Genomic DNA, 25,682 nt, shown 5'->3' on the forward strand with positions numbered 1-25,682 from the left:
TCTAGTATTTTGCTCAGGCTCATCACTGAAAAATTCTCATGGATAGAAAACCTCTGCCTGTTTCAATGAAAGTCTTGGCAGCCTTAACAGCTTCCATACTTCTCTCTAACCAATGAAAGTTGGGTAATAGGTTCAGAAGTGTGATTATTTACAAACTGTGTGATTGCTTTTTTCTATGAGAAAGCAGATGTAAGCTTCAAATCTTATAATGAAGACACCAGTATAGATTTCATACAGAAAAAAGAGGGTCACTTTTGGTTCTATACCTAATAAATACTGCCTAGTATTAGCCTTCTATTTTTTTTCCTGTCTCCAGTGAAAACAAAAGGAAATACTTCTACTGCTTTTGTTGTTGTTGTTTTTCTCTTGTAGGAGAGTTCAGTGATGGATCCAACGAAGCAGGCGGTATCTATCAAGTTCTGGAAATACCGTATGAGGGAGATGAGATTAGTATGATGATCATTCTTTCCAGACAGGAAGTTCCACTGGTCTCATTGGAACCACTGGTTAAAGCCTCATTGATTAATGAATGGGCTAATTCTGTAAAGAAGCAAAAAGTGGAAGTATATTTACCAAGGTGAGAATATGCTCCCATGTCAATAGAAGGGGAAAGACTGCCTTCAAATTGTTTGGAGTAGCAGAATAGTTAAAACTTGAACACCTTGACCAAGCCTGCAGTTAGGTAGCACCCACATGAAGGTTGCTTTGACAATAAAGGCCAGGGGGTGTGCAGTGCCGGGTGATCGTTGTTTGAGCAACAGATGAGCACTGTGTATTTGCATCCTTCTCATATATGAGTTCTAGAAAAGAAAATTTCATCATCAGGAATATAGCCATTCTAAATGATGTTCAGAGTGTTGCAGAACTCATTATGGCTAAGTTCCATTTAGACAGGAGCCATAGAAATATTGCAAGTCTGAATTAACAAAAGCTAAAGTGTTTCATTTAGTTCCTAATTAGATTTCTATATGCTGCTAATTTAAAAAGTTCTAATGGTGTGTGTCTGTGTAGATACAAATGGTTGAGTGTTGAGAAGTAATTCCAATCAATTTGTCTTTTGTCTATTTTCTTAGTTGTAATAACTGATGCTTTCTTTTCTTAGAGGAGCAATAGAATAGCAAGATGTTGCTACCAGAAGGGATGCAACTTCTGTCAGTTTATCTGTAGACATAAGTTGTGTATGCTCCATAACTTATTTGCTCACATCTGTCTCTTAGTTATCTTGCCCAGAATTCGGTTTCATCTGCCTTCAAGTATTTTTCATGCTTGCCCTATACTTGACTTAGTAATGGAGTTGTTTACTACTAAATGTCACTGATGTATAGTTGGATCATGATGTCCTTTCAAGTGATTTATAATGATTTCATTAAAGTGTTTGTATAACAATATGGCATGAGTTTGATGTGGATCACTTCTGTTTATTCTACTTTTTTGGCACTGTACAGTGAGTACATGGAAGCACTTAAAAATGCTTTAGATGGTGTTGAAATAATATTTTCTTAGGTTAAGGTTGTTTTCTAAAACAAGAACAAAAAAAAACACACAAAAAAATTTTAAGTGAATTCTTTTAATCATTAAAATAGTTTTTCGTTGCCAGGTTACTTGCAGAGTTGAGAGGGACTTCAGACCACTTTCAAGAAGCTAACTGCAGCTGAGCACAATAAAACAAGGCTAGCCAGGATAAATTAGGTTGAGATGGACTCCATTGTGGCATGCTCCAATTCCAGTTCAAGGTGGAATTTGAGTTCTCTTTTCAGCTCTTATGCTTAGTGTCAGAGTAGCAAGGGAGCAGCAGCATTTTGGGGCTTGTTTTGGCTGTCCCATAGAAAGAGGTCTTTTCTTTTTTAAGCAGCATTTACCTTGAAGAAATGGGGAGAGCAAAGAGCAAAGAGCTGCACTACAGGTTTTATACAAACTGTACACTATTCCTGTGATTTTGATTTTTTTTTCTCTTGGAGCTTCAGGTTCCAGGAGCTGTAGTATTAACAGTCCACTAAGATGCAGGGAAAGAGTGTTTCTCCTGCAGGCTTGGGCAAATCTGAGGGTTTTTTCATCCCTTAAGCTTTCCTTTTATAATTGGAGCATATCACAGCCTGTGCATCAGGTGCTGAAGTTGGACATCTTCTCTCAAGGAATTTCTAGTGTGTGAAATTCACAACAGAAGTCTCTCTGCATGGATTATATAGGAAATCCATAAAAACTAGCTTCAAATTCAACAAGCTCAGGCATCTAAAGTTAAATACATGAATGTAATTGAAAACACATTATTTATGTTTATATCATGAATTAAGTTTGTAGAGGTAATTTGGGGCTTTATTTAGTTTTAACCAAAAGCAGAGGCTCTGGGATTCTCTGTAGCTGGGTTCTCAGACATGAGTTCAAGGCCTAGGTTTTGTGTGCTCATAAAATGGCCTTATTTATTCCATCCACATGCTAGTCTGTCACTCTTACCTAAGAACCTCAAACAATTTGGTAAGCATTTCTGAATTAGGGCTATACAAAGGCAGAAAATTTACAGCCAGTTGCTGGTTACCATCAGTATTTTCAGGTTATAAAAGATGACTGTCATGAGCTTGAAATTCCCTATAGTAAACCTGCAGTTCCCTTACAAAAAATCCAAACATTAATTGCATGCTCCCAATGTGTTTGGTTTGCTGTTGGGGATTCAGAGGTAATCTACAGGATTTTAACAATCTTCTAAATAAAAACTTCATAAATATTTAATATTCTGACTCAGAAAGGCATGTTATGAAATATGGCCTGCAGGCTATGTCCACTAAGAAATTGAAAGCAGCAGTGGAATGAAATTAAATTTTTATATCCTGAAATATGCTATCCAATTATAAAGTGAACATTTTTTAAACTTAAACATTTGTAATAGGACCTGAATGACCAGCCGAAGCAGAAGCAGAGTTAATCACAACTTTCCAGTTTCTGTCCGCTTTATCTGTGTGCAAATGAAATTGTGTATTATTCCTCTTAATAGCAAAGGAGAGATTTGTACAGAGTTGTTAAGTTATACATTCTCATTTTCATTTTCAATCATTGTTTCCAGCTTAACCCAGACTAAAGTGATCAACATTTTAATCCACTTTTTGCATAGGAGTGAAACAGACCATGAATCTAATTTACAAAGCTGTCTTACTAGCAAAAATTATTTGAAGAGCGTAAGAGAAACTAGTATCTAATAACAGTATAAAAGTCTGCAGATGTTAAGGATTGCTACAATATGCTCACCTCTCCATCATGATTACCTTGCCTTTTTTTTTACAAATACCATATAAGTGCCTTAGATGATGTTGAAATGATAATGCCCTATACAAAACTTAAAGGTTCAGATACATAACTAAGGAGACTATCAATGATAAAAATGCATCATTTTAATCTAATGTTTGTGTCTTAAATTTCATGAAAATACCATAATTCTGTGCAAAACTGTTAGTTTCTCACTCTAATTCTGCTTCATAAGCATTTCATTTTGTTCTTTGTTTCATATGGGAGAGATCCAAAGATGGTGGAAAACAAGAGAAATATTTTTGTTAAGCTGTTTGGACTTCATTTTACATGTAGGAAGTAGACAGACTTTACAAATGAACAGTGTAAAAATAAATATAGAGCTAACTCACATGTTCACTTCTCCTAGACTTTGGCTAAAACCTGATAGGCAGAGTTACTGTCCTTTATTAATTCCTTTCTGGTCTGTTGAAGCATACATCAACGAACATGTAATGTTAATGAGCCATCTAGAACTGCTTAAGTGCAGAAGATCTCCTCTTGACTCAGCAGACCAGTCATTCTGTTCTGGTCCTATGGTGAAAATATCTTTTCTTCAGTGTTTATTTCTTGGAACTTCCTTTGTAGTTTCTAATGCTCCCAGTTGCAACTATTCCATGACTTCTGGTATTGAAACTTTTTTTTTTTATATAGTATTTTAAAATCAGAAGCACCTTGTTTGTTAAAAAACATATGACCAGCTGGTTTATTATATGCAACAAACACTGCAAATAATAATGTGTCAGTACTAGTATCATGTAGCTTGGCATTTCCAAAGTCTGAGGTACAGTAAACACCTGGCTTGGGAAATGAGATTGAATGTCTCTTATGTGTTCTAGGTTGTGAGCTTTGATTTTGAATACCCACATCGCTGTCTGTAAGGAATGCAAAGAAATCCAAATATGACTGGAGGATAACTCGCACCAAATTTTTACATCAGATTGCATAGTCTGAAATTAAATTTCAAAGTGTAAAGCAGCATTATTATTGTTCAAAAGAGGATAGTTCTCATGTCAGCTAAAATATTTGAGATGTTAATACCTTATCTGTAATTCTAGCTGAGCTTCATATCATGTGAGAAAGGAGGGAGATACTGGTTTAAATAGTGGTTTAGAGTGGGGGTTTTACCATATGAAAAAAACAAAAGGGGAGAAGGGAAGTAATTAGTTTTATTTTTGTAAAGGGATATTTTGGTATTTATACAGCTGATGTGATATTTTTGGTGTCCTTTATTTGCATAAAAAATAGAAACTCACTTGTATAGATATTATAGAGACCTTTGCTCATCTTAATACATTTAATACTAACTGTGGTGAAATAAAAGCCAGAAAAGCCATGAAATTTTTATAAAATACATTTTAACATACTTTTTTTGTTCTGTTTGTAAGGTAGATACAATTGGATGTGTTTTTCAAAACGTTATAGTTTTAATGTAAAAGGAAATATTTCTGGATTTACTCACTCTGGATTTATTCACTCTGGATTTATTCAGTGTGCAGGATCTCTGTACTGGTTAATTCTAACTAGCATTAGGAATCAAATCTCAATTCTTCTATCTTAGGGTTTTTACTTAAGTCTTTAAAATAGATCTGGGCATACCTTACAACTGTGTAGTGAGAGTTAAAACTGGTCTATAGTTTTGGAACCTAGAAGCTAGGGAAATTTGAATGAATGAACAACTTGTATATTTGTCTCTTGAAGCTAAAATCATGGATAACATCTTGAGAGCATAGTTTTTGACCAGTAGTGTGTGTGTCCAGAGCTTTCTAAGAGAAGAAATCTAACAGGGCACATCCCCATTTTCTAAAATCCTATTGGGTGTTTTCAGGTCATCTCATGCGAGTACCTACATCTCATTCATTAAGGTAATGTCTTCTTGAGTTTGGTTTTGCGGGTGGGGGAGGTTGTTTTTTTGAAAACCAAACGCCACACTGATGCGGAATATGCCAGAACAGCATGAGAAGCTTCCTCCAGTGCATAAATCATTGGTCTCTTCTGAATCTTTTGAGAGCTGCCAGAAGAGTAAAACCACAAGAATTAGTCCTTCTGGTTTTATTCCAGGCATATCCTGGAATTCATATGGACTGGGTACACAAAGACTTGCAATGCCACCAATGATTTATCAGTCCTGAACTGTCTCCAGATCTTATTCAACGTGCATAAAATTCTTCTCTGGGTAATGACTAACATCTATTCTATCATAGATTTTTGGCTTCTAATGGCATTTCTAAGTTCATTACAAATGTAGATTCTGTATTAGATTTTTTTTATTCTGTGTAAATGTTGTAAGTGAGGAAGATCCACTTGACTCTTATCCAGTGGCTGTTTGATGTCCAGATTATTCTTTTTCAAGCTGCCAAGGCTTTTACATGCCAAGGTGTCACACAGCTTTTCATCAGCTGTTCTCTGCTCAGAGTTCTGGCTATATTTTCTCCTGAAAAGAATATGTTCTTCCTTGTAGCTGAGAAAGCTTAATCCTGGAAAAGGAAATTGCACAGAAGCACCTATTAATTTATTTGGTTCTAGCATGGGTAGGACCTGTCAGCAAGGACTGCAATGTAACTGCAGAATTGTTTCTGACTGAATGGCTCGCTGGAGAATCTGTAACAACACCTGATGGACTATATTTTGTGTTGTATAGTTATAACCAGTCACTGTTAGCAAATGTAAATCACTAATAATTTGATAATTCTACGGTGAATCCATAACTCACCCATAACAAACATTTATGATTAGTCTTTTGTATTTGTAGACTTCTGGTATTTTATGGTTGGGGCTGCCATTCTTCTTTTTAATATAATTCTGACATGTTTCTTTGTTTCTCCAGCTTTCCAGTGTGCTTCTGGCCATACACAAAGGACTTGAGTCTTTTTTTTTTTTGTCTTACTGACACTAGGCATAACTTATAATGTTTGAAGAGCAGTCTTTGTAAACAGTATAAGCTTTTGACCAAAATCTTGCCCTCAGGATAAATCTCAATTTGTCCTTCTAGCACGGTAACATAGCCTAGAACATGGCTTTGCAAGCTAACCCTGAAGTCCTGCCAGCTTATACTCACATATGCATTTGCATTAACTATGTGTTTTCCCTGTTCTTTATTCACAATCAAAACCCAGTTAAAGTTTTGCCACAAGAGTAATTCAAAGCTGAGTCAGAAATGCTTTAGATTCATGTGCATAACTGCTGGTCTTTCCTTATACTGTCTAGACAAAAAGAGCATCCTTCTTACTTTCCTACTCCTTTGCCAACAGCTTTTTCATGAATTTATGCTGTCCTTTGCATTGTTTGATATTCTGTTCTAGTATGTGTACAGGTAAATTCAGTTTTTATAATAAACCTGTTGTATATGAAGTACACATTTACATTAGCTACTTTGTAATTTTGCACTGAGTTTTTATCACCAGGGGCTGTACATAACCTTAGCATATTTTTGTTTCTGCATTAGGAAAAAAAGAATTGAGCTGTAGGAGCAAATTAAATTGAAGTGTTTTTATAGAACGTGTGTCACTGTAGTACTAGCACTGAATCTCCTACTTTACATTATTTACCTCTGTGTTTCAATTGTCATTACCTTACTATTGTTATTGTCATAACAATAACCTCTGCTTATGTCTGGACTTTTTTTAATTTTCTATTAAATTCTCCAGGTTCACAGTAGAACAGGAAATTGATCTGAAAGATGTCTGGAGAGGTCTCGGAATTACAGAGCTGTTCAGCAGTAGTGCTGACCTCACTGCAATGTCTGGTAAGAAAGAGGTTCTTGTGTTGTCTCCGAAGAGCATATGAGGAAGTACTGAAATCACCTAAAGATAACCAACAAGCTCAAAACAAAACCTGCTAGCAATTTGCAGATCCTTTATTATTTTTGTATGCTCTAAGAGTGTGCTCACTGTAGGAGCAATTGAGACAGAGGAGAAAACCATCAGGGGGGTGTATTTGAGGTGTGAGATTTTTGACCTGAGAAAGTTTACTCTGAGTATTTCAGCATTGAATCTCATTAGAAATGTAGCAAAAGTATAATATGATGCAAGAGGCAGATCCACATTGGAGCAATATATGTCTTCAGTGACTTGATGGCAAATGGGATTCACACAGTAAGGGGCTTGTCATCTTTTATCTCCAGAGGCTGTTTGTTCATAGCCTTAGGAGCATTAAGCTGTTGTACAATTAGTCATCTCCCCAGATACCTGCTTTATAGAAGCACCGTAGGAAAGAAAGAGTTCTGATAAAAGCAATTCAGTCACATATGTTGACAACATTTATTTTCAGAAGTTAAAATACTCAATACATTTAGAAATGGAGGTGGAAATGAGATATTTATGCTTTTAATACCTCCTAAAAGTTATTGAAGTGGCACAAAAGGTAACTGAGTCATCTTTGCCTGCAAAGTGGTTTTACTTTTGTATAACAAAAGTAGCCAATAAGCAGTGTATTTAGCATGGGCTGTCTACACCCAAATTTTGGTAAACCCAGTTGTTCTCTATCTAGACGCATGTGCCTGTGTGAAATTGCTGTCATTGTTCTTGTAATACGTGTTATATACTGCTCCCTGTGTGGTGCTCTATGGATTACTGCCTAATTGGCCAGATAGACCCTTAGCTGATGGGGAATACCTCTTCTTAATTGCCTGTCTCTGGAAGCAAACACAACTTGGTGGTTTATTTAAAATAGTGGTAATGAAGGCAAATGTTCCTTTAAAATCTACAGCAGAAATACTTGCCATTTTCATATCCTTTTTACTTTTGCTAAGTTTGAAATATTGTTTATAGTATATCATGTAGCTTATTCCACTGTTTTGCTGCTTTCACTTTTCCAGTGAAATTGTGGGAAAAGCTAGATTTAGACAATGCACAAAGAATTTAAATAAATTAAAAATCCTACTTTAAAGAAATACCATTTTTCTGAAGAAAAAAAAACCTTCAATTTCTCTGCCATCACAAATAAACATAAGCTTTTCAATAAATTCTGATCTATATATGGAAAAGTATTTACTGGAGGAAAAGTACTATGGAGAATGGAGAATACACATGGAGACTGAACCACCAAGTCAGTGTTTGTCTCTTATATAAAATGTCATGTAAAATTCACCTCTGTATAGGGGACTAATTCAGTGGTGGAGAGGCTAGCAGAAAGATTAGAATGTGCTTGTGTTTTAATCCACATGACTAATGATTTGTTTCATGTTTTACATTTTTGACAATTATTCTGTACAAAATCAAAATACCATGTTTTGCATGACTGAATTAACGCCTCTACCATTTAAAGATTAACTTGTTTGTTAAGCAATGTAGAGCACTGTATAGAGAGAATTCTTGAGTGGTACTGTAACCTTCTTGCTTTTCACTTAAAAGGGGAGGTGCTGCCAGGTGATGAAAAGGTCATTCATTAATTAAGAATGAGAACATATTTTTTAAGTAATGTCTTTAATGAAAACCTTACTATTGAAGCTATGGAAATTACATTTTAAGTAATTAAAATACAGAATAATTATCCTATATCTAGTTTTCACAATGTAAAATGGGGAGGGAAGAGGAAGGGGGGAAAGTGTGAAGAAAAACGTTGAAAGCTTGGTTTTAGAAATACACGAATAGTACGTCAGTTAACAGGGAAGTTTGAAGCTAGTAGTTTACATGCATCTCAGTGTCAGGCTTCTGGAAGCTTCGTGGCACTTCATTACACCTTAAATGAAAGTTTTACATTTTGAACAAAATGTTTGTCTGGAAACTTAATTTAGGAAGATAGAAAATCATAAAAAAAAAAAATCTAAGGAGATTTTTGAGAAATTCTGATGCTTTTTAAAATACTTTTCTTCCCCTCCCATTGCTCTTGCTTTTGGATAATTGTCAAGGAAAGGTGCCTGCAATTTTAACAATAGCTGTAATCCTACAATCAGATCCAGGCACAGATTGTTGACTTCAGTGAAATTCTATGTGGGTTTAGTGGATATAAATCAAATTGCAGGATTACAGACTTATTTTTCAATATTTAGAATTTTTTGGGTTTTGCACTCAATCTGAAAAAATGGAAATAGAGAAGTCAGCTTTACCTTCCATGATGTCTAGATTGGTAGCAGCCAAAGAGAAAGTATTAGTCCAGATGCACATTTTAAATGTTACCCTCCTGCAGAAATTGTCAATTAACCCAGGTGGATAGGAGGATGTTCCTATTTCGCTGTCTAATTAGTGTATTCTGACTCTCACTTTCAGCAAAAGACTTACCAGGTTTTGCTTGTATCTCTAATTCTGTCAGGTGTACAAAATAATCCTGAAACAACTTCCAGTATTTGGGGTTTTATAATTTACACAGCATGCAAACTTACTATTTGAGTATTTCGACATCACTTACAACTTACCCTTGAACTAATTTAAATACTGACATTCCCCATCTCTTTCAAATGCTGATAGTATTTCTTATTGTTGTATAATGCTTTAAATGGCAACCACCTTTAACCTCAAGGTGACCTGAATTTCTGTGAGCAGCACAGTGATATTAATGAGTTACTTTCATAGTATAATTAGAAGAGCATCGGTAAATAGCTCTTTGAAGTCTTGACTGATATACATATAATTTTTCTGGGACAGCCTAAGCTAGAAAAGCCAATAAACCTGCATTCTTTTTTAAAATGAGACTTGAGAGCAACCAGTTGGCAGCTGTGAGTAGGAGTTTGCAAGCATATGGAGTGTAGTGACAAATGAAGTGTGATGCTAACGGAGTCATGTACATTAGAAGTAAGCTTCAGATTACTCCCACACGTTAATGGATATCTAGGCTGTGGTCCTGCAGAAAGCTTAAACTTTGATACCAAATCTCCAAGAGACTTTTCTGAGATGCTAACAGTCAAATCATGTTGGTTCTTATGAAAATCCAGATTCAAAGAAGCTACTAGAGAAAAATGACGTGATAGTGGATACTCAGGTAAGTCCCACCTTATCAAGTGAAAGCCATAACAAAAAGATGTGTAATAATGACAAGATGGATATGATACTGAGGTATTTCAGTCAGTGATTTGACAATCATAAAACAGAACAAAGAGGAAACTACCTGAATACTCAGTGATGACATTATGCTTTGATGGAAAAATGGAATCATTCACTTCAGGGAGAGATGAATAAGAGGGATGTGATAGTGGCAATATAAAGGGAAGAATCTAGAGAAAGTTAAGTGGGCTGTGGACTTATTCCTTTCACCATCCAAGAACAAAGGTATCCAATGAAGCAAAAGTCAACAAATTAAAACCAGATAGAAAGTGTTTCTCTTATGGAAAATGTAACCACAGAGATCATTACTGGGTATTCCTTGATGTCATGAGATTTCTGGAATTAAAAAAAAAATGCTTCAGAGTAATCAAAACCATCTATACTACACTGAAGAAAGGCATTCTGCATATTCAGTGGATTAGAAACTTGGGTCAGGGTATAAGGCATGTGCTGGGTGAGAGGATATTTTTCTCTTCTAAGTTGTGCTGTAATTTTCATCTGTAGGGCTTCTTTAACCTTGTTATGAAACAACAATAATGCTATCACTGGCACAGTGTGCTAAGCTGGTTGGACATACTGGTCTCGTCTGTAGTGGCACTTCTTGTATTCCTGTCAACTTAACAAAATGTTGGTGGTTAAAGTTTTTTGTGGGTTTGGTTTGGTGTTGATTTTGGGGGGGGGGGGGTGGTTGTTGTTTGGTTTTGGTTTTTATTAACACCCAGATATATTTACAAGTAAGCCTGCTATTATATCTGGTGGTAAATATTAGCAACATTTATGCTGTCTATAAACTTGTCAGATGGAGACCACAATTCTGAGGTGCTAAGAGTTCTGACCAGAAATATACTTGGGAGTAATGTAAGCACCACCACACTATGCAAAATAGAGCTTTCAGAAATAAGATACAGAGCATTGCTGTGAATATTACAGGTCACATGAGCAGGCCTAAGTGCTGTAATCAAAAAGGTGATCAAAATACATGATTAAACAAAGTGGGTAGTTCTTTGACTGTTATTAAACACAAAATTTTATTTGGGTTTAAGGTAAGGAGCTCCAGTATTTTTCTATAAAGGCTGAAAAGTTATTTTTTTCTTCTGGTATGTGCAGCGTAGCTCAGATGTTTAATAGAGCTTTGAAATGGACTCATGCAAGGATAGCAAAATATAGCTTGATAGAAGGTGAAATACATAGGATTGACCAGTAAACTCACAAAGAATCCTGGTAACTGACATGTTCACAAAGGCAACACTCTCATAGCACAAGACATGCACAGCAGGAATTACCGATTTGTGGATCTGTTGCCATTTTTGCCTTGGGTATCTATCCATTATTACCTAAGTACTCTTGCACATCCAGTGTTTGTTCTAAAGCAGTTTTTGAAAACTTGAGTCTTAATGGGTCCATAATGGAATGGAAGCTTTAGGGGATGACTATTGAGTACCTGATAGTACTATTTACTTAGGTTGTCGTTTGTTTTTCACAGGTAATGCTTGAGGTTTAAAGTGGTGTTAGTGTTGGAATACAACCAAGTTGTGTTTTCAGATGGCCTTTCTGTTAACAGTTACAGAGACAAAAGCTGTGAGGATTGTGTTAAGTGTTCAAGATAAGTAGATGCTGCAAATCCTTTGTTTTAAAGTAATGCAGTTGGAACTTTATCCTAGCTTTCAAGACAGCATTACTGAAAGTTTAGAACTGAAGCCTCTAACTACAGGTTTTAGGATTCTAGGACATTTTACTACACACAGTTTCAAAGGGGATGACTTTAGGCTTTTGCCGGTGAGATTGAAGTAAAGTAGCCGAGCTAGGAAGCTTAAGAGTGTATGTAGGAGTAATGAGATCTGCTGGGGAGAGACATTTTAAACTGTTGTCTCTTATAGTTTTAGTTTACATTGGTGTTAGAACTAGTGGTTATCACTGAGAGCCAAAATAAATGGGTAACAATTACATTAATAGTCCCAAGCTTTCCTTTCTTAGTCAGCCTTCAGCTAGTTTTGGTGTTGAACATTTTGTGAAGGATCAGAAATACACAATGGTACAGCTGTCTCACTGGGGTGATTAGATTAGATTTTCATGGTTGTGTATCTCCCAGTTGGAAAAAGCCTTTATTTCTTTCTTAACTGCCAGTTGTGCTCTGTCGTTACTGTGGATTTTGTGCAGGTACAATAAATGTATATCTAACCCTTATTATGTCTTACTGATGAAACTTAGTCAAACAGATCAAATGGTGTTACGTGTCTTGCTTCCTGCAAGTTCCTGAGGATTACAATAGATCTAATCATTTAGCCACAAAAGAAAAGCAATGAAACATCTACTGAATTAAGAAGGAGTGGGCTTGGACCAAAAATAAAATACTGACAAAGAAGGATGGAAAATGAACAACTGAAAAACACCTAGTTCCATTGCAGTTTTTTCTTTAACTATTTATCTTCAGCTTCTTTTAAGTATAATTACAAGGGAGAAAATACCTACTAATTTTGCTGGAGGAAGTTTATCCTGCACCTAATGCAGAAATAAAATTGTTTGTTACACGCATTTGCCATATAATGTCATAATAATTTTTCCCAGTACTTGCATTTAAAATCTTCTGTTAAAGGATTGTCTTCTACTCTGTCTGGTATGCTGGTGCTCTAGACAGTGCCAAGCTATTTTAATACTATAGTGTAGGAGAGGGCTACAAATTTCAGTGAGGTAAATGGTGCTATTTTAATAGTATAATAAATAGTGTTGGCAGAAGGTAGTTTAATGCAACTGCTATGTACAAAGCTATTGTACTTGCCTACTTGGGACAGAAAGTGGATAATAGTTTGGGGGGGTTTGGCAGTGTTTGAGGTTTTTTTTTAAACACTTTAGTCTTACTGTTGAGCCACTTGAAATATGTTTCCTTTTCCTCTCCAGATAACAAGGAACTTTACCTTGCAAAGGCATTTCACAAGGCATTTCTAGAAGTTAATGAGGAGGGATCAGAAGCTGCTGTTGCCTCAGGTACCTGACTGAAAAGCAGAACTAAATCTAATGTCTGGTTATTTTGTTAGTTAACTTTTCAAAACTGAGTTGCTGTATGGGCAGAAGAGCTAAATAGCATGTAGCATGAAGACACAGCATAGCTAGTATATTGCTTTTCAGGAGAGAATTCTGGAAATTTAAAGTGTTAGCTTTTTTTTTTTAACAAGGTGTATTGCACAATGTTTCTTTTCTGTGGAAAGATTAAAATCTTCCTTCCTTTGCTTCTGATTGTCAGGAGGGTGCAGGCTGCAGCTTGTATTTTCTTTACAGAACTTCTGCATTCGTAATTTTTTATCTGGTAATGGAGATGGCCAGAGACATTTGATTCAGAAGAGTTAAGAGGAGAGTAAGAGTTGTGGCAATTTCACATTTATAAGCTGGTACACAGAGATGTAAGATTTGAAGCACTAAGTGCAGAAATATAGCTGGCTCTTATTCATGCTAGGAGGCCAGGTAGTTGCTTTACTTGGTTATCATATGCTTTTCCTGAAAATAAGTTACATTAGTTGCCAATACGTATTGTTAGGTGATTTCTAATTGCCTCTACTTGTACCAGTCTTTGAAGAAAGGAAGAGTTACTTCCCTGATTATGAATGTCAGTAAATGGGTTAAATTGTAACATTAATATGGACAGAGATTAGGGGCATGCATGAGTCTTTATTAACATTACAGTGAAAATGTAAAGTAAATGAAGCACTGAGAGCTAATAATAATGTCATGGAGGCATCTATGCATCTCCAAATAAAAATAACAAAGAGCCCAATTCTGCCTGATTTCCAGTTAATTTTACTTCCTGCATTATTTAAAGTAGATGAACGAGTTATTTAAAGACTCAAGCTCAGAGCTTCAAGGTCAGCCCACTTAGTTGTCATATTCCATAGTTATTAAGGGTTACCTTTTACTGTTATCTTCAGGCTTGTAGCTGTTTAAAACAGGTCAGCAGTGCTGTCTAATGTAATGCATTTTCTTTCTACAGGTGAGCAGGAGTCATAACTCCTCTTAGAGTTCTGGATCTTACTGTTTATAAGCTGCTCCCTCAGCCTGGGAAATTGTGCCACTCTATTGTTAATCATTCTTAAAGCATAAGTAGGCATGCAGTTAATTTATCAGACTCTTCTGTTTTCACTTAGATTTTTCATGATATTTCGTGGTGATGCTTAGTGCTGAGTGTGGGACTTCGGTGTCTGCTCATGAGCTTCACAAGTATCTCTCATGAAGAGCAGGAGAATGTGCAGTGATATTTAACAAGTTGTCTATGTTCTTCTTCCTTTAGGAATGATTGCCATTAGCAGAATGGCAGTGCTGTATCCCCAAGTTATAGTTGACCATCCCTTTTTCTTTTTGGTCAGAAACAGGAGAACAGGTGAGAATAATGCAGACTCTTCCACATTTTTCACAGTACATCATCAAGTATACAAAAGAGAATCACATATTTTGATCAGTGAATTGGCCTTATATAATGAATTTTCCTTAATTTGCCTTAAAATACCCAATATTAAAAGATTTATCTTTTCTATATTTCTTTAATGCTTCTCCAAGTAAAATATCAAAATCGGACATAATCCTGGAAAATATTCACAACTATGTGATTAAAAACCCCAGAGAAGAAAAAATCACTATTTTTCCTCAGAGAACACAGTGTTATTGCCCTGAATATCTATAATCACGCATTCTGTGAGAGCTTGGCTGTAGTAAGACCAGTGAGATATGTTCTTGGTACTAAATGATTTGCATAATAGGTATTACAGCTATGAATAATTCTGTTGTGCTCTTGAAGCATTCTGTGGCAAGCAAGGGAATAGAACAGCACTCACTAGCAAAATGGGCAATGATTAAGGAGTTCCTTAGTTTCATATTTGTAATTTGTTTTAATGATATGCATGTGACTGGATGACAAAAGATTACTATGCACCCACCGACTATCATACGTGTGTTCCAGTATTTTTCGTTTTCTATAAGCAAACTGGTAGGTTCAGTTAAAAGGGATTTTTTTCCTATATTTGAGATCCCTGTCATAAATATCAACATATGTTAATCCATTTAGATTGCACTAATACTTACAGCCTAACTAGGTTAGAATCATTTGTGTAGAGGGAATGACACCAGCTCTTGTTTTTAACCAAATCTAAGTTGAGGATCACTACTGTTGTAGACCGAATTAAGCAACAGTGTTCCTGAAGGAGGAGATATGTTCTTTTCCCTACTCAATATACAAAATCTTCCTCAAAAAGAAAAGTTTAAATCAGAACAGAGTAGAGCTTGGTAGTTTTTATGCAGTTCTTAATGTTCATAGGGGTTGCTGTTGCATGCAGAAAGAGGAATTGCCAACAGCTATAGTTAAATCCTGAAAGCCCTTTGCTAATTTAGACATCTAAGATGTGAAACCTTTTGAAAATACAATCTGTGATGATTACTCTTCTGAAGAATACCCTAAGTGTTCATGATTGATTACTGTATTTGAAATAGGATAGAAATGTGTATAATAGGAAAGATGTAAATGGTGATTAAACAGTGTAGAAGAGCGGTATTTATATATGAGTTCCTTGTTGTGGGTTGCATGCTCTGATGTGGAGTAAATCTGTGAACATGCAGTATCTATCTATTAATTGTTAACTCATTGGTGTGGAGTTTCTGGGGCTCACTTTTAATTCTGTGAGGAATGTTGTCCAGCAGGAATGTGGGGGTCAGAAGTGGTCAATAAGGTTACTCTGGTTAGGTATTCACATTTCAGTTAGGGTCAGCTGCCACCTTTGAAGCACCCCAGCCTACTGTGTCATAACCACTAAGATGTCAGGGACAGTACTTCATAGGCCTTCATCAGAACCATTGAAATGAAAGTGAGCATTTCTGTTGATTTGTGATGGGTTTTCAATCAAGCCTTTAGAAATAAGCAGAGGGGCACTGAAATGCAGAAGACTTCCATATGCTTGTCTGTCCTGTATCAGTTCTGAATACAAAAAGGTCCTCTTCTCTAGGGATATTGATCCACTGCCTTTAATGGCTACTAAGTCCTCCAAGGCTTATATTCCTATAAAAATTGTGAATCACATGCTCTCTAACTTATTATCAGTATTCATCATCTTACAGCCTCAACTTTTCCTTTTGGTTCTGACATTTTTCCTTCCTTCCTCCCTTTCCACAGGTACTGTGTTATTCATGGGAAGGGTAATGCACCCTGAAGCAATGAGTGCAAGTGGCCATGACTTTGAAAAGCTTTAACCGCCACCAGCTACCAAAAGAGGAGATAAGCACATAAAGTTTGAAGTTAATATATTTAAGGTTTTCTGTGTTTTCCCCCAAGATATTGTTTAAAATGCTTTCAGATCTAACTGTGCAAGTCAATTTCCAGAGGAAAGCTTACAGTATTACAGTAATGCCTTTGTTTCTGTCATTGTGGTTGTCATGTCCTTAAAATAAAATTGTGTACATGTCAACAACTGTTTCTTGTTCTAGAGAATTGTAAAGCAAAAAAAAAAAATGCAAATCCATTATTGGTAGTTTTTTTACAGTCCAAAGACTGACTTGCTCAATGAGACAGGAGTGGAATGTGTGCAGCTTTGAATAATGCAAAGGGCAAACCTTGATGATAATTTATAGTGTTGAAGAACTACATCTGGAAAATGTAATCTCTTCCTGTAAAAATAGTAAACAGACTGCAATACACTGTCTCATCAAAGTTAATGGAACAACTTAAGCCTAGCCAATTTTATTCTATAACATAACCTGTGGTAGACTTTGTGTGAACTCTCTCACATGTGATTCTGAAATGTTGCTTTTATGAATGCTCCTGCATGTTACTCTGCAGTTGACCTTCCGTAACTGTTGATGCCAATAAAATTTGATTGCATGAATATTTGAGACTAGTCAGTATAGAATAGCTATGTATGTGACTGAAGTAAATTAGTTGAATAGTAATGTCATTCATGTGAATGTAGTTTTCTCCCCAGAAGTTGTTCTACTCTAACCTAAGCTTTGCAGTATGTCACTTCAGAGATCTAGAATGAGCTTTCTTTAAAGTAAAACAAAAAAAAAAAACGTAATTTTTAAGTGTCTAAAAATGTTCTATTCATAAATAAATTCTAAAGGAACAACATCATCCTTCTGTTCCCTAACTTTTTATTGCAAATAAAGTGACAGAGAGGAGAGTGACACATACCACAAGTAAGAAATGCTAGCAGGGGAATTAGTTGTTGTTTCCATTTACAAGAGGAGAAGTACCAGTTGTCACGGGAAAGGCATATAATTATTCCTCCCTCACTGTGCAAATATAAAGTGAACAGAAGTTATTAAAAAGGTAAGAGAGAATAGAAGAAAAGAAGGGAGGAACTGCTTTGTAACATCATAAATATGAACTTTTGGATAATAAGTGGGTTTCTTCTCAGTCAGTAGGAGTTTTCTCTTTTGAATTCTATGGGAACAAATGTTTATTGGCTGAACTTTAGTTGCAGGCTTCTCTGGCATATATCCACTTCAGAACAGCATAGATACTGCTACCAAAGTTATTCATGCAAGGAGAACTTCCAAACTCTGACACAATATTTTTTTTTTGTTTTATAATGCTGGTGAAACTCATGCAGGTCAAACTGCAAAGTGGTGGATGTTCTCCGTGGAGGCTGATTACACTCCCTCAGAAAGGACATTTGAACACATTTCTAGCCCTGCCTCTTTGGATTGTTTAGTTCTGTTGCACAGAAGAAAAAATGAAGCTCCTTAGTGTATTGGTGCTGCTTACTACCCCTTGTGTATTATAGTCTGGACTTGGTGAGGCAGTTTTTGTATTCAGATTTAGACAAAAGAAGTGTAATTTTTATTCTGTATAGCTAGAGATGTCATGCTTGGGAGGGAAAACAAGAGAGTGCTTCTACAAAGGAGCAGGGAGTAGTTTTATCAACTTGTAGAACTAATCTCCCTGAAGGTAAAACCAACTCCCTTGGTTCTTTATCTTTAAATTACTCTCTTAACATCATCTAACATGTGTGAAAGTAACCCATGTGCTAAGGATCTCATGTGATTTTAACCTTATGGGAGCCTTATTTTTAAGCTATTACATTTTTTAGGCTAGTTTTTGAGATTTTTACTCGGATTTGGAAAGAAATAAGAAAGCAGATGACAACCCTCACTCATGTTATTTTCAGTTCATATAAAGTTCTTCATGACCAATTTTGTGATTTCTTTGCATTAGTTCCTTTCGACATAGATGTTTCTCACCAAGGGAAAGACTGAAGATAGATTGGAACTAAAGCTATGGAATTATGGGAGTACAGCTGCCAGTCAGATTTATAGAGGATATTAGACAAGTGTACAGTTTTCCCTAGCAGTTAGGCTGAGTATAGGTATAAGTGGAGTGATGCAAAATCGTATATTCCAAATCTGATTTTGAGAATTGACTAAATAGAAGCATAGGAAAACCAGCAGAAACAGAAATACAAGCACTAGTTATTTTGCTTCATACTCCTAGTCTTTACAGATGCAAAATAGCCATTTCATGTTTTCTTGAAAATTGAGAATTACCTGGTTTTCAACAACATGAATTGATTTATTAGCAAATTATGTGAAGATGTTGTAGACTGCAACTAGAACAACTCGCAATACTGGTTTTAGTACTGATAGTATCTTAAGTATTGTTACCAGCTTATTGAGGTACATGAATACTATTCCATTGTGGGTTTTCATCTGGATTTTGTATAATGTTCCTTTCAAAGACACTATTGCTTTTCAAGACAAAAACCAGCAAAATAATTTTGTCTTTTTGTGTTTGATATTTTGTAAGGGGAATTTGTCAATAGTAGCTCTTAGCTGTGTAGTCTTACAAAAAAAAAATTTAAGAATTGTATTTTGTGTTGGAAGATATATCAGAAAATAAATTACTGAAACTTCTATAGTTGTGCTGTGACACTGTCTACTGAGATCCTTCTGTGATACAGATGGAGTTAAACCATGAAATGTAGTTGTCTGATGCTATCATCAGCTTCTTTCTTTCTTGCATACTGGAGTCCAGGTGGAAATGCTTTTCAGAGTTGCAGTTGGAAAGAGTAGTTTTCCTATGAATCCTTTCGGTAGCAGTGCTGCCACTGGAGGCTGATTTATTAAATAAGATCCCATTTGTACATGACCTTGAACACCATGTTTTCTGTATTAATGCTGCATTCTGAGAAAGCAGTTGTCATGCTGTATAAATTAGAATTTTTTTGTTGCTGTTTCAAGCACTAATTTCCACTGTCCTTTCACAAGCCTTGATGATGGCATTGTAAACTGTTGTACACATTTCTCTGATTTGGGTGTATATTTCTAAAAATAATAAGATCTTAGTGCTATACCAGAAACAAACAACAACAAAAAAAAATTAGTTAAAGCATTTATGGCTAATTTTTATTTTTCAATACTGGTCAAAAGAAGAAACCACAAGATGTCACTCTATCCTAAGAAGCTGAGAAGTACTTTCCCATTGACAGTAATCCTATGGAAGTGTTGAAAAGCTGAATATCCTGAATGGGACTCAGTATATTTAAGTTTTGGTAAAATTAATGAGAGTTGCTTGAGTTTGAGAGCATAATTAGACCGAGATGCCTGAGATTAATAACAAACCCCCAGAAAACTTGCTTTATGTTGCAGACTTTTCTCTGGTTCTCGAAAACGGATTGCTGCATTATAAGTTTGTTGCTCATAGGGGACTTTTTTTTTTGTCCAGTTCATAGCCTGCGTGATTGCATTGTGTACTTCATGGGGGGTAAAATAAAATAAAAGGCCTGTTCTTTCAATCCATCTCCATGGACAGCAGTAGAGCTGTACTGTGGTTACTTCAGAAAGTCAATTCTGCAGTAGGAGGCATTTTTTCTGACTACAAGAGAGAAGTAACTGAGGTTAAAATCCTTGATATGATATTCTGTTGTTGTTCTCTTTTTACTTACCTTTCTTTATTTCCCCTCTCCCTTGTTACCTTATATACACACACTAGAATTTCTGCAGGAGCAGATTGCCAGTGTGTTCTCCCCTTGTACATTGAGGTTATACCACTGTCAGTGTTCTACTCTCTCCCTGGGGAGGAGGCAATATTGTTCCTTTGGGGGTTTTCTAAAATAGACAACAAGGCATACTCCAAAAATGGTGTTTACAAGTGAATTCTTGAGTTGTTTATGTCCCTTTTAATGGGCAATCTTTGCTTTGTCCTTACAGTGGAAAATGGAAATATATGGATTGAAGAGGGATGGATAATTTACCTCCAAACCCCAGTGCCAGGGAGGAGGAAAATAGTACCTTGGTAACTCAGATAATGCCAGCAAGAAGCGAGTTTACCTCCTGTGTGAACTACTCTGTATCTACTGACACAGTTGATGAGAAATCGTAGATAAATTTAGCTTGTAAAACTGTCTCCAATTCCCAAGAATTTTGGATCAAGCTGCAGTAGTTACAGGGGTCCAGACAGAATGAAGATTTTGCCTGCTGCCTGGGGACCTTGTTAACTGGTTCAGTGGCTTGTCTTTCACATCCAGCTGGCCTTAGTTGAGGATTCTAAACCAAAGTTGCATATGAGAAACCATTTGCAATACACAAGCATATTCTGTAATTTAAACTCAACAGCACTACATCTCTGTTACCCCATCTACGAGGGCTTCTCAGATGGTGTTCTCTTTATATAGTACTACTCTTACAATAACATTCACATGAATGTTTTTTATTTCACAGTATTAATTAGAAGCCTGAGTCATGGACCAGTTCTAGGCATTAGGCAAACTGAATGAAGACAGACAAAAGTCATGTAAGAAAATGCAGTTTAAATTGGAGCTTATAGACAATAGCACAGTGCAATAGCAAGGCTGTGTGAAGCTAATGAAGGGTATCAAATTTATTCACAGTCACTCGGGCGAGCAGGTAGATGGAAAAAAAATGGTAAAGATAAATGTATTATCCAAATAGGTGACTCGCACTTCAGTGATAAGTTTCTTTACTGTCTCTCTCATAAAACTGTATCTTCTCTCCCATGTGGAAGAGTCATCTGGGCAAACTGAAGGAAGAATTCCTACAGAAAAATGATTCTGTATTTGTGTAAAAATGCGTCTGAGTGAGGAAGAAAAAACAGGAAAGCTGATTGTGTCTAAATCATGTTGTCTGTGATCCTATTAATAGGTTATAACTGGACATAGAAAAAATCCTGGTTTTTCTTTAACAACAGTTTCTTTAGATGGGCTTCAACTATTCCTTCAAGTACTCTAATGCTACCAAAAGTTTAGACCAAATCATAGTCTAACATTTGTACTCTATTTACATGTATTTGTTGAGTCATGTTTTAAAACCAAGTAACTTACACTGCTAGAATGCTTACAGTAACTGATAGCGTTGCCTGAACAGAATGAAATATGTCAAAACATGCTAAGAAATAAGACATCAAAAAGTCCATCATGCCCTGAGATCTGTAAGGGTCATGGTCTGGACAATGCTAAATTTCACCAGTCACCAGCAGTCTGATACAAAAGCCTATTTGTTTTAGGCTTTTGTCACTGTTAATGTATGTTGTAAATGGAATGTTTCTAAAGGTAACAGCCAGAAAGCTGACATATTTTAATGCAGAAATTAATGACATTTCTTAAGTTATTACAAGAGAAACACTTGTCTTAAAATTCATTGGCTTTCTTTGGAAATGTTCTCTTTGGGTCAGGCTGCAACTTGGAATTATCAGTGTGTAGTAACAGTCAGTTGTTTCCCTGTATAGAACTCCTGCCAACTCTGAATCAAGGATACATCTTCATCAACTGAGCTGCTATAAAGCATTCGGTGAAACCCACAGAGAGGTAAAAGAGGTCAATTATGGTGTTGCTGCTGCCTTTTTACACATGCCTCCACTGATTTTTCCACTACAGAATTTTCTCCTTGGTCTAATCAAAAAGAGAATCAGAGACAATGTGCTGTAGTGTGTAAGTTCACTTCAGGATTTTTTTAACAGAAGTTATTTTTGAATTGTCACAGTATTTTGGAGTTAGTTGTACTGATACAGTTTCATAGAATGCAAGTTGTACCACCTAAACTTGAATACTTTTAATTAATTTATTTTTTTCAGTGTCGATCCAAGTTTAAAGTGTAAACCTTTATGTAACAGTGATCTGAGGTGATTTCTTGTGCTACGATTCATAAGATCAGTAATCATGTGGGATGGAGAGCTTGGAGCCATGAGTGAAATAGCTTGCCTTGTATCAAAAGCTGAGGACATAGAATCATAGAATAGTTAGGGTTGGAAAGGACCTTATGATCATCTAGTTCCAACCCCCCTGCCATGGGCAGGGACACCTCACACTAAACCATATCACCCAAGGCTTCATCCAACCTGGTCTTGAACACTGCCAGGGATGAAGCATTCACAACCTCCCTGGGCAACCCATCCAGTGCCTCACCACCCTTACAGTAAAGAACTTCCTCCTTATATCCAATCTGAACTTCCCCTGTTTAAGTTTTAACCCATTACCCCTTGTCCTATCACTACAGTCCCTAATGAATAGTCCCTCTCCAGCATCCCTATAGGCCACCTTCAGATACTGGAAGGCTGGTCTGAGGTCTCCAAGCAGCCTTCTCCAGGCTGAACAGCCCCAACTTTCTCAGCCTGTCTTCATATGGGAGGTGCTCCAGTCCCCTGATCATCCTCGTGGCCCTCCTCTGGACTTGTTCTAACAGTTCCATGTCCTTTTTTATGTTGAGGACACCAGAACTGCACACAATACTCCAAGTGAGGTCTCACAAGAGCAGAGTAGAGGAGCAGGATCACCTCCTTTGACCTGCTGGTCACGCTCCTCTTGATGCAGCCCAGGATATGGTTGGCTTTCTTGGCTGTGAGTGCACACTGCTGGCTCATGTTCATTTTCTCATTGACTAACACCCCCAAGTCCTTCTTCTCAGGGCTGCTCTGAATCTCTTCTCTGCCTAACCTGTAGCTGTGCCTGGGATTGCTCCGACCCAGGTGTAGGACCTTGCACTTGACATGTTTAAACTTCATGCAGTTGGCATCAGCCCACTTCACAAGGTCCCTCTGGATGGCATTCCTTCCCTCCAGCATATCAACCGAACCACACAGCTTGGTGTCATTGGCAAACTTGCTGAGGGCACACTCAATCCCATTGTCCATGTCACTGACAAAGATGTTGAACGAGAACGGTCCCAACACCGATCCCTGAGGGACACCACTCGTTACTGGTCTCCAGCTGGACACTGAGCCATTGATCACAACTCTTTCCATGTGGCCATCCAGCCAGTTCTTTATCCATGGAGTGGTCCACACATCAAACTGATGTCTCTCCAATTTAGAGACAAGGATGTTGTGTGGGACAGCATCAAACACTTTGCACAAGTCCAGGCAGATGATGTCAACTGCTCTACTCCTGTCTATCAGTTCCATAGCTCCATCATAGAAGGCCACTAAATTGATCAGGCAGGATTTCCCATTAGTGTAGCCATGCTGGCTGTCACCAACCACTTTGTTGCTTTTCTTGTGCTTTAGCATGCTTAAAATCGAGCAAACAATCAAGTAGTGTCCAAACACACATAGTGAAGACCATCATCAGAAAAAAATAAATTTTATCAGAGTAATTTGGAGCCTGTTACAAATCCCGTTGTGGTCAAAAAAAAAACCCAACAAAAAACAGTTGCTATTAGTTTCATTCAGTTTGGACCAAGTGCACATTTCCCTCAGGTTGTGCCCTGCAGCATGGGTACTGAGTCAGTCCTGACATACCTGTGATTTTTTCTGATTACCAAGATCTTATTTTTTTTGCCCTATTTGCAAAAATATATTCTGGCCACTTATCTTATATTCTAATCACTGGAGTTCTAATCACAGTGTCTACAAAAACAAAACATAACAAAACAAAAACTACTATATTGATGCAAGATGTAAAAATCATTAGGTGTTGTTTTTGTTTACATATGTGTATTCACTCAATTTAAATGTGGACATGATATGAGAATGACAAATGTTACTATTTTACTATTATGTTATGAAGAGTAAGCAAAATCCAACCAAAGTATGTTAGCATGAAACCATAAGATAACACAGTAGAAAATAATGAAGCCACTGTTTGTCTCTTGGTTTAGAGGCTGGAGGGTTTTTTCTCAGTATAGGATGCCTATAATAGAGTAAAAAGGTTGTTTGCCCCTCTCACTTTCTCAATAGCTAGCTTGGCTAGGTACTTGTCTTTAGGTCCCTAAAGTTAAATGAGATTAATTCAGGGCTCTTGAAACAATTGGCAGTGTATTCCTCTGCACAGAGAATTCATAAGGTAAATGTAAGTAGATAGATAAAGGCAGAGAATCCTGGGGAAATAAACGGATATAAGGTCTTAATACAGTGGGCAGTGGCCAAGCTCATCAACCATCCAGCCCGTCAGCTTAGAGGGTCCTGAAAATGAGCCATGACCCATGTTTGAGGAGATGGTAGGACTCATTCCTTTTACATGCTGCCTCTGTATTTACATGTAATTCTTAGACCACAACTTGGTAGGTTTATTGGCAGTGCACAAAGAAGTATCTTTAAGACAAGTTAATTCAGGCTCTCTTAGCCTTGATAACGCCTGCTTAAAATCTGCTTCCTTCTATGAACAGCAAGAGTACAGACATTATGTTGTGATAGTTCCATTACAAGTGACTTCCACAAAGCAATGTGGAAGGCTGTATTTTCGGAAGGGCCATTAACCATCTGGCAGCCCATTTTCCACCCTTCAGGGTAAGTATGATATTCTGAACAGCATTCAAGAAAAAGCAGATCGACGTCTTTGCTGTTTCCCCAGGAAATACATCCTGATGACTTCATAGACAAAGATTTTTCAAGTGGAAAACATGTTTTATATTTGTATCTCTTTTGGCGCTGTAAAGCCCTGCTTATTTTATAGACTTTCTGTACAAAACCTTTTTTTTTTTTTCATTAGTGGAGCTTGGAGATTATTAATTTTTTAGGTGTGTTTGCATTCAGCACAGACATAGGAAAGACCCTAATAAATTAAGGGGAATGTGTGACAGTCGAGTGCTTTTGTGTGTCTTGAGTAAGAACGGCAATAATGCTGCTGGTGACTCAAGCTGCTGTAATGATGTCTAAACCTGCACAGGCACAGCAACCAGGACTTAGTTTTTCCTCAACACAGTATAAAAACACAAACTTTACTCCTGTCCTCAACCTCAGAAATCTCAAAAAAATGCTATTTGTCAGCTGAGATCTGAGATCTGGAGGGAGATGGCACTCTGTGAGGCTGGTACTCCTTTTGGTTTCCCCTCTCTCCTGTGCCTGCAATGTGGCACAGTCTAGTGGTTTGCATGCCTGTTACTCCTTTCCATGGAGGGGAAGATGCAGAGGGATGGTGGTTTGAATCACCTGGTTTTGTTCCAGTGTGCAGCTGAGGCACTGGCAGTGCATGCGCTGGACTCAGAACAGGTCTCTGGTTCACCTATTTGACTGTA

The 25,682-nt window shown here is 36.9% G+C and overlaps 1 protein-coding gene across 3 annotated transcripts in view; it reads left to right on the forward strand.

Annotated features, from left to right (window-relative positions):
* SERPINI1 (serpin family I member 1) overlaps positions 1–19,132 on the forward strand; it is a 52,271-nt gene extending 33,139 nt beyond the window's left edge. For 2 of the 3 annotated variants that reach the window (XM_031047104.2, XM_031047103.2), the window contains exons 5-9: positions 373–577; positions 6,921–7,018; positions 13,146–13,232; positions 14,527–14,616; positions 16,396–16,768. In XM_031047104.2, coding sequence (XP_030902964.2) covers positions 373–577; positions 6,921–7,018; positions 13,146–13,232; positions 14,527–14,616; positions 16,396–16,472 — 557 coding nt within the window. In that variant the 3' untranslated portion in view covers positions 16,473–16,768. Of the gene's footprint in view, positions 1–372; positions 578–6,920; positions 7,019–13,145; positions 13,233–14,526; positions 14,617–16,395 lie in introns of all 3 variants that reach the window. The other variant, XM_005146868.4, reaches the window with a different exon arrangement.
* The last annotated feature ends 6,550 nt before the right edge of the window (positions 19,133–25,682 follow it).

Source organism: Melopsittacus undulatus, chromosome 6 (assembly GCF_012275295.1).
Source record: "Melopsittacus undulatus isolate bMelUnd1 chromosome 6, bMelUnd1.mat.Z, whole genome shotgun sequence".
NCBI lineage: Eukaryota > Metazoa > Chordata > Aves > Psittaciformes > Psittaculidae > Melopsittacus > Melopsittacus undulatus.